The sequence below is a fragment of the Trichosurus vulpecula genome, chromosome 4, assembly GCF_011100635.1.
Source record: "Trichosurus vulpecula isolate mTriVul1 chromosome 4, mTriVul1.pri, whole genome shotgun sequence".
Lineage (NCBI taxonomy): Eukaryota > Metazoa > Chordata > Mammalia > Diprotodontia > Phalangeridae > Trichosurus > Trichosurus vulpecula.
Window position 1 is genome coordinate 403,469,902 of NC_050576.1, and position 9,695 is coordinate 403,479,596.

The 9,695-nt window shown below is 40.6% G+C and overlaps 1 protein-coding gene across 1 annotated transcript in view; it reads left to right on the forward strand.

The window, feature by feature from the left end:
* The window catches only part of PROS1 (protein S), a 124,868-nt gene extending 120,073 nt beyond the window's left edge, over positions 1-4,795 (forward strand). Inside the window, exon 15 of the mRNA XM_036754676.1 lies at positions 4,365-4,795. Coding sequence (XP_036610571.1) covers positions 4,365-4,525 — 161 coding nt within the window. The 3' untranslated portion in view covers positions 4,526-4,795. The remainder of the gene's footprint in view (positions 1-4,364) is intronic.
* The last annotated feature ends 4,900 nt before the right edge of the window (positions 4,796-9,695 follow it).

Consider the following 9,695-nt stretch of genomic DNA (forward strand, 5'->3'; position numbering starts at 1 on the left):
AGTTGTGTGACCCCAGGCTTGCCCTGTTTGCCTCAGTTTCCTCATCAATAAAATGAGCTGGAGAAGGAAATGGCAAACTGCTCCAGTATCTTTGCCAAGAAAACCCCAAATGGAGTCATAAAGAGTTGGACACGACTGAACAACAACAGCAAGTCATGTTACTCCTTTAAAAAGTTCTTTTGCGGTTCCCTACTGCTTATAAAGAAACCTTGAAATTCTTTATTCAAAGCCCTTCACATTCCATTCCACCTTTACAAGCTCATCTCATGATATATGCCATATATACTCACCCTGCAATCAGATTGCCTACTTTTACCCACTTTCATTTGTGTTGAGAAATAATCCATAAAATGATCCATGATCCAAAATTAATAATGGCCAGCATTTATATCATGCTTACTATGCGCCAGGCACTGTACTAACCACTTGACAAATATTATCTGATTTGAGGCAGGTGCTATCATTATCATCCCCATTTTATAGATGAGGATACTGAGGCAAATGGAGACTATGTGAATTAAGGAGGGTCACACAGCTAGCGAGTGTCTGAGGCTGGATTTGAATTTAGATCTGCATAATTCCAAGCTTGATACTCTATCTATCGAATCACCAAGTTGAACAAATTGTATTGCCTCTAACATCCTTTGTGTGCATTTGGCCTGGTTGAGCTGTTGTTCATGTTTTTGTTTTCTCTAGATCCACCTCTGCAGAAGAGGCTAATGTTGGAGACCACATGTGGTAGCTTCACTGTCATTGATAGAGGAAGCAGTCTGTTAGAAACCTTAGCAAATTTATTTTTTATCAGTTTGTTGTCTTGATTTTATCCTTAGCAGATCTTGGGATCGTCTAGTTGAATTAGGTCTCATGACAACCTTTCAAGACATTTATTTTACCTTCATCACTTCTTGACATTTTATAAAACAATATTGATCATAATCTTTCACCATTCTCTACTTGAAGATTTTGGAAATTATTTTTATTTTATTTTGGCAGGGGGGAAGGCAGGGCAATTGGGGTTAAGTGACTTGCCCAAGGTCACACAGCTAGTGTGTCCAGTGTCTGAGGCCGGATTTGAACTCACTGTGCCACCTAGCTGCCCCTGAAAATTATTATTATTATAAAGTGGTGCTGCTTTTGGCTGCTGTATCTCTCTGCTTAACAAGGAGATCAAGTGTTTTCTGGATGAGGTAGTTTCTGGACTCTTGGTTCCCTCATTGAAGCAGTTGTTTTACTTTAATACTCAACCAATTAAGTGTTAAGACTTAAAGTTTTATAATATCAATTGAGTTGGGTCTTTCTTACTGTTTTAAAATGATTAATTAAGTGTCTTTGAGTCTTACTAGGTGCTAAGCCCCAGGCCCAAACCCCAATTAGGTGCTAAATCTATGCGGGTGTGAATTGATAACCAAGGTGGGGCCCCAGGTGGGGCTAACTAAGGGAGGGCCTAGTTTACACATGAGTTTGAGCGATAGGTTTGGGACATCAGAGACTCTTAGACCACATGGGTTTAAGTCGCCTCTTTGTGACGATTCTAGGTCACGTGGGTGAGTTGCATGTGTGACTCACCCCTGACCCTGAAAAAGATATAAAACCAGTGCTTGGCTCTCTATTATTGGGAGCTCTTTCCCACAGCCATGGTGGCACGTGTGACTCTGGACCAGCCCTTGTTATGAGCTCCCAGGCTGAACCTAGATTTTGGTAACTATGAATCTGTATTTGGTCTGTCTGTCGATGTTTGTAATTTGTTTGAGGCTCTCACTCGTGCTGGTGCAGAGACTCCGGGCAGCTGTAGCTAAGGGCCCTCTAGCTTGTAACCCAGATGCTGGGACTTTGTTAAACTCTGGTAACTGTATTGAGATTTGAATCAGACAAAGTCTGTCTGTCAATGTTTGTATCTTGTTTATATTTTGCTCTGAAGTTCAGGTTGTTGGTCTTTTCCCCTGAACTAAGTGAATGATATTTGTATGCGGAATTAAAGTAAACTTGTCAACCCCTTAATGTTGCTTTCCTTAGTTAAGCAGATCAAAAGAACCTGTGCGTTCTTGTTGTTGGGGTTGTGTTGGTCTTTCACCCCCATAGCAGCTGCTGGCCGGATTGTTGAAACAAGTTTATGATAGTCAATTTCAGAAGTCATTCCTTTATCCATTTTGGCATCAATAGATTGTTTAAATTCATTAGCATGGATTATTTTGATTAAATACTATACTTTTTCATTTATATTATATATAAAATTTATGTAATTTTGTGTTGCTTTTGATCTTTGTTGTAATATTTATGATATAAAAAGTTGATTCAGAATTGACTTCCATATTAGAAATCATTTGCTTCCTACGTATATTCAGTTTTGCTTTTTTGTGATTATTTAGTGATTGCCATGTCAAGTACCTTTCAAAGCTGGGAGGGAGAGCTAAGTTACTGCACAACAATGTCAAGATGCAAAAGGTTCTTCATAGGCAAAACATTGGACTGAATATAAACTTCACAAATATAAGAAGATGAAGACATGGATAGACAAAAGTTGTTCTGAAAATGATCTAGTGGTTTTAGTGGACTTCAAGCTCAATATGTGTCAGTAGTGCATTGTGGTAGCCAATTTATGACTGATTTTTTCATAATTCATGTAAAAAGTTCTCAGTGTATATTGTCTTTCCAAGAATAAAGATCATCAACTCATCAATAATTTAGTCTTATAAAGTTGCCGGGGACACTGAGAGGTTAAGTGATTTACCATTCTTCGCAAAGATAGTATGAATCAGAGTCAAGACTTGAACCCAGGTCGTTCTGACTTCATGTCTGGCCTCCTAACCATATGATTCAACTACCTTGATTCATAATTACTTAAAAATATTGAGATCTACCAGTATGAGCTAAAGATTTTCTGTGCAACATCTAGGGATAACTACTTCAAGCAGTGTTGGGTGAAAGAAACAAAGCGAAGAGACACTAGGGAGATGGGAAATACTTACCACTTGGGCTAAAAGACAGTATACTCCATCCCTCTGCTCTGGGCATTCTGTCTGGCTGTCCCCCATGCCTGGAATACTCTCCCACTTCCACTCCAACTAATGACCATCTTAACTTCTTTTAAGTCCTAACTAAAATCCTACCTTCTACAGGAAGCCTTCCTCAACCTTTCTTACTTCTAGTGTTTTCCCTGTTAATTTTTTTCCTATTTGTCCTGTATACAGCTTGCTTTTTGTATATTTGTCTATTGTCTCCCCCATTAGATTATAAGCACCTTGAGGGCAGGGAATGTCTTTTGCCTATTTTTGTATCTCTAGCACTTAGATGCTTAATAAATGTTTATTGATTGATTTGTTTGGTATGGGTCAGTTATAAATAAGTGTGTGTGTGTGTGTGTGCGCGCGTGCGCGTATTATATAAATGATATGGGAAGAACTAGCTACAAGTGGTTTTAGAGACTTAAAGATTGGAAGAGGTGAAGATGACGCTGAAGTCCTTTGAAATGCCAACAGTGGTATGACAATGGGAGGGTTTGGGAAGAAATAAACATGAGCTATGTCTTTTCTTAGTTAAGTCTAAGAAGTCCTTTAGGTCAAGAAATTTGCTAGAAAAATGTGGAGCTTCTCCACACTGTTGCAGAAGTCATATATGGAATGTCAGAACTGAATGTTAGCTACATTATACTTGGCAGAACAAATTGTAGCTGCAGATAAGTTCATCTCAGAAACAGGGTATAAGAATATGAAAAGATACAGAAGATGTTCATTATGAGAATGATGTAGTCAGGGTGCCAAAAGAGAAAGTAGTAAAAAGTGAACCCCGAGGGAACCATGAATATTTATTGATGACACAGAAAAAAGTGGAGAAGATAAAAGATTGAGAAAAACTCTTCAAATTATCCCTAAGAGTCATTGCAGAAGAACAGAACTATTTGTCCTCAAGAGGATGATACTTTTTTTTTTGTAACCAAATGCTTAATATGTGCTTGGGCAGCAAGAAAATGTATCTTCAGGGAATTTGGCAAATCTATTTTTCTCCAACCCCAACCAATCATGAAAGGAGCAGTGATTTTCAAGTATTTTTAAAGGCTTCCACATTTTGGTTTTCAAATTAAAGAAAGTATTCCATTGATGACTGCTTTCCTACTTTTAAAGAATTTAATTGGTTCTCATAGAAACACATGCTGCTTTTCTACTCTAATCAAATTTGTCAGATTATTCTGATGTGTGGATGAAGAAGATAATGTTGATGTAATTAATGAATACATTTTATGCTGAATTGTTGATTCTTCCTTGAGGATAAGCAGTTGATTTGGAAATGGGAAGTTTGAATGTTTTTACTTAGCTGGAAAATAAATAGGATTCTACAAGTTATGATGATCACATATTTTGTTTGTGCAGATATTCCTGTGAATGCTACACTGGTGAATGTCTTTTACAATGGATGCATGGATGTGAAAATTAACGGCAAAGAGCTGGATCTGGATGAAGCTGTCTTCAAACAGAATGATATCAGATCTCACTCATGTCCAACAGTTTTAAAAAAACCAAGCACTTTCTAAAATCACTTTCCTCCACAAGATATGATTTTTTCCCCTCTGTATGACTCAAGTTGTAAGGAAAGCTGAACTGTATTACTTGCAATGAGCTGGGGAGAGGGATTATTTTCAAAACACTTTGACCCTCCCTAGGTAGAAAAAGCACACTCTTTACGGAAAAAAAACACAACTACTTTTGAGACAAAAATAACTTTTAAAAAAATTCTTACCTCTGTTGCCATTAATAACTTAAAATAATGAAGTGCAAAGAATTTTTTTAAGTTTGATTTTTGCTATATTTGGTGTTGTCTGTATCACTTTTCTACTTGAAAAAAGTCAAATTTACTTTTTGTTTCCTTTAAATAGTTTTGTGTTTAGGTATTTGGATTTTCCATATGACAGAAGAAATATTTGTTTCCTTTTTCATGCTATATAAAAAAATAAAGTGAACAGTGGATGTTATTGGTCATACATACTTATTTCCCTACTGTTTGCAAAACAGAGTCTAGCTTATAAGATATGACAAGTCAGTGAGGCAAGTAGTTATTGTTCAGTCATTTCAATCATGTCCAACTTTTCATGACCCCATTTAGGTTTTTCTTGGCAGAGATAATGTAGTGGTTTGCAGTTTCCTTCTCCAGCTCATTTTATAGATGAGCAACTGAGGGAAATGGTGAAGTGACTTGCCCAGGGTCACAAAGCTAGGAAGTGTCTAAGGCCAGATTTGAACTCAGGAAGATGAATCTTCCTGACTTTAGGGGAAGCCATATCTACTGCACTGCCTAGCTCCAAAACCTGTCACCAAAATCCCCCACCCTATGATGCACCAAACTTCTACCTTTCTTGACTGACTGACCTAGAAACTGCTGGGTCGTTGCCAGTTGTCTTGACTCTTGCCTTGCCACTGGACTCCAATGACTCTGTAGGAGATAGTGAGGCTAATGACAGCACAGCTCTGCCTCACTTAAATTGAATTCACTGGAAAGTCAAGACATCCCCCTCATGATGTCATTGGTCCTCTTGAGGAACAACAATCTGTGAATAGTAGCAGCCCTCTGGGGATCCAAACTGCCAGTTCCAGTTCAAGAATGCTGCTGTTTTTTCTCCTCCTTTTTCCCAACCCCCCTTGCCACATGTGTTCCCTCTCTACACTTGAGGTGTTACATACCCTTACATGTTGGTGCTCTGACCAAAAGACCATAACTTTTGGTCACTTATATTTTGTAGGATATCTTGGGTTTTGGGGGCTAGATTTTTAAAAAATTTTGTATTTATTTGTGCATTTATTCATCTATCTATCTATCTTATATATTTTCCCTAAAAATCTGGTAATTTACTCTTTTTCCTGTGCAGCTTTCATTCATTTACAATTTCTTGAAGTATAGCTCTGAAGAAAAACAGGCTTTAAAAAAGCACACTGAGACTGTTTACATACCTATGTGGGAGGATGATAATTGTAAATCTTTATTTCCACATTTAAAAGGGATATACGTAGACAGAGAGTGTGGTTATAAATTAACTGATGTGATGATAAAAAACCTAATTGAGGGATGCAACCCTAGAGGGGTGCAGGGGGAATTCTTATAAAGGGTTAAAAGGCAAAACATGTCAGTTTGGTGTTTGGGGGTGGGATTAGGGAGTGGTTTGGGGTGAGTTCAAGGAGTGGTTAATTCTTAAAGGAACATGCACATTTAACATCTACTGCACAGGTGTATTACCCGGAGTTGTCTAGGAAATAGCCCACAGGGGAGTTACTGGGGGTGTGGTTTTTACTGTGAAACGTCACTAAGTTCACTCTCGGTTGGGGGCTAAAGGGGAATCTCTATATGGTATCTTATCTAGGGTCTTGTTAGACAAAATATTACGTCTAGGATACATGTTAGAAAAGGCAGTGATTACAACTCAGTGTTCAGTCAATTATCAGTATCTGGAAATCAATCTATAATTGGGCATAGTTGCTGACTGAGGAAGAAGCACAGATAAGTTGGGTCATGCTGCCCTTTAGCTAGAGAGAGAGAGAGAGAGAGAGAGAGAGCCTGGGACAGAATATGTTTTGAGAACTGGATGTGTTTTGGAATTGGGGTTCAGGCACAGGCACCCAAGCAGCGGCTGTAAGAATTTAGGGTCCAAGCACAAGCATCTCATCATTCCCCCCTTAAATAGATGGGACCCAAAATCATTTGGGGTCAGGGAAGAAGGTCTCAGTTTCTGGAACTGCTTCATGCTGAGGGTGGATGTAGAGCTGTCTCTACCTCACAGGGTCCCCCTATTCAAGGGGTTGGGCCTTGGCCAGTGTCTGGAACTTGGCTGATGCCAGGTCCAGGGGGTGATGGGTTATGGTCTTGGACAAAGGTTGATATCCAGCTTGAGCTGTCATCTGCAGGTGCAGTGTACTGAGCCTAGAAGAGACAAATCTGGCAAGAAGGTTAAGTAGACAAGGGCCAATAAGAAATAAAATAATTATGATCAGGAGGGGGACAAGAAAAGGAGTTAATACAGACAGAATCCAGGATCCCTAAGTGGAGGTGGTTCCTGGTACGCTAAGGTCTTCATGGATTTCTTGCATCCAAGTAGCTTTTTCCAGTAGTCTTTCAGTACGAAGTTCTACCTTTTGAGAGTTATTAATGTACATGCAACAGGAGGTGTGTTGGCCAGGGCACAGACACCTCCACTGGAGGCAAACAGGTAGTCTAAGGCTATGCGATTGTCTAGGACTACATTTGCTAGGGAATCCAGGGATTCCTGGATTTCCTGGATACTATAAGCTGTCTCAGTTGCCAAGTGGTGAATGGTTTCTGTCAGGTTTGAGAGAATCTGTTAATGTTGTAAATGTCCATACCAAGGCATGAGGTACTCTGTACCCTTCCGAAGGTACCACAGAATATTGGTCCAGAGTCCATGCTTTACTCATGTCAGGGAAGGAGTACTGGATTTAGAAATATTGAAAATAGTCATAGGGGGTACTAAAAATCCAAAGGAGCACACACCAAAATTCTTATAAGGTGTTGGGCATCGGGTAGTCAGGACAGCTGGCCTTGAGTCCTGCCAGGTAGAGGCATTTCACTTTACCTCTTTCCCAACATTCTCAGCACCTGGCTCACCCATCCCACAAAGGAAAGAATATCCCTGGGGGACAGAGATGTGGCCTGTTTGCAAAAGGTTCTGAGCATGAATGCTCCATGGATCAGTAAGGTTACAGGTCAGTGCTCCAGGCAAGAGAGATACTTGCAGAAGATCAATAAAACTTTACAGCTAGAGAAGGCCGTGGTCTTTTGTATTAGCTGAGAAGTGAAAGCTAGATAAGGAGAACTTAGGAGGAGAGTGGCAGGAGGAAAACGGTCATAGGTGCAAGTGGGGTATGTTCCCTCAGTACAAGGGGTACAGCTGGCAGAGGTGAAGGTACGAGAACACTCATTACTGTGAGCATCCTCACAGTCATGGACAAAGCCATCTGAGTGGGCAGTGTCTGGGAGACGAGTTGCAGAATTGAGGGTATGGCACACCTTAAGAGTTAAGTCACCAGTATCTAGGAGCAGGGCAAGGTATTTAGTAAGCCAACTGCTTGCCAGCCACTGGTGGCCTTTTATTTCCAGAATGCTTTGGACTTTGTGTGGGGTTAAAACTTCTAACGGCTGACCAAGTATGAGCTTAGAGGCTTCCTCAGTTAGGATAGCTGTTGCTGCTACAGCTGGGAGGCATGAGGGCCATCCAGCAGCCACAGAATCAAGTTGCTTAGAAAAATAAGCAAGGGGCCTAGGGTCAGGTCCAAGGGACTGCGTTAAAACTCCCAGAGCCTGACCCCTTCTCTCATCAACATACAAAGTAAAAGGCTTATCTAAGTTAGGCAGAGCTAGTGCTGGGGAGGAGGTCAGTTTAGATTTTAAAGTTGTAAAAGCCTTAGCCTGCTTGGGTCCCCATTCTAAAGGAAGTGTATCTGAGTAGAATCATAAAGAGGCTTAATAAGTCCAAAGTTGGGAATCCAGAGCCTACAAAACCCAGCCATACCCCAAAATGTACATAATTGTTTCTTAGTAGCTGGGACAGGGATAGACAATATTGCCTGTTTCCTCTCTGGTGTTAAGGAGCGAGAGGTAGGGGTTAATTTATGGCCTAGGTATTTAACACTATGACAAGCTATTTGAACCTTGGCCAGAGAAATCTGATATCCTTGAGAGCCTAGGAAATTAAGAACTTTTGTAGCAGCACTGAGAGATTCTTCCAGTGTAGGGCTACAAATAAGGATATCATCAACATATTGAATTACACTGCTGTTAAATAGTTCCAGATCCCTTAAATCTTTTCCCAAGGCCTGGCCAAATAAGTGGGGACTGTCCTGGAAGCCTGGCAGCAACACTGTCCATGTTAACTGGCATGGATTTGATTTCCCAGCGTGTGTCCATTCAAAGGCAAATATAAATTGATAATCCTCATGGAGAGGTATGCAAAAGAAGGCATCTTTTAAATCCAGAGTGGAAGACCATTGGGTGACCCATGGGATTTGAGTAAATATTGTGTATGGATTTTGAACAAGGGGATGGATTGGAATTATGGCCTCATTTACTGCTCTTAGATCCTGGACCATACGAAACTCCCCATTAGGCTTTCTTACAGGAAAGATAAGGGGTGTTACAAGGGGACTGGCAAGGAACAAGAAGTCCGTAATTTAGAAACTTTTCAATCAGAGGCTGCAATCCCTCTCAGGCTTCAGGTTTAATTGGATATTGGCACCAATGAGGGTATACACTAGGGTCCTTTAAGTGGACAACAACTGGAGTGGCCTGAGTAGCTCACCCTGGAATTCCCTGATCCCAAACAACAGGCTCAACCTCCTCCCACACTTCAGAAGGAATGTGATGGGGTCTGGTGAGCAAAGTTAAAAGGCAGGAGATAGGCTTGACCAAGAAGAATTGGCTCCCCAATTTTACCATCAGATCTCTCCCCAATAAAGCAGCAGAACAGGAGAGGATGATAAGAAAGGAGTGGTTAAATAACAGATCCCCAAATTGGCAGGGCAAGGGATAGGTCTCCTGGTAACTCCTTGCCTTTCCTTCAGTGCCCATCACCTGGTGACTAGAAATATGTGTGGGGCCTGATTAGTTCAATATTACAGAGTATGTAGCCCCTGTGTCCAGGAGTAGGTTAATAGACTCTCCCACCACATCACGCTTAACCCGGGGGTCAGCCAATGAGATGG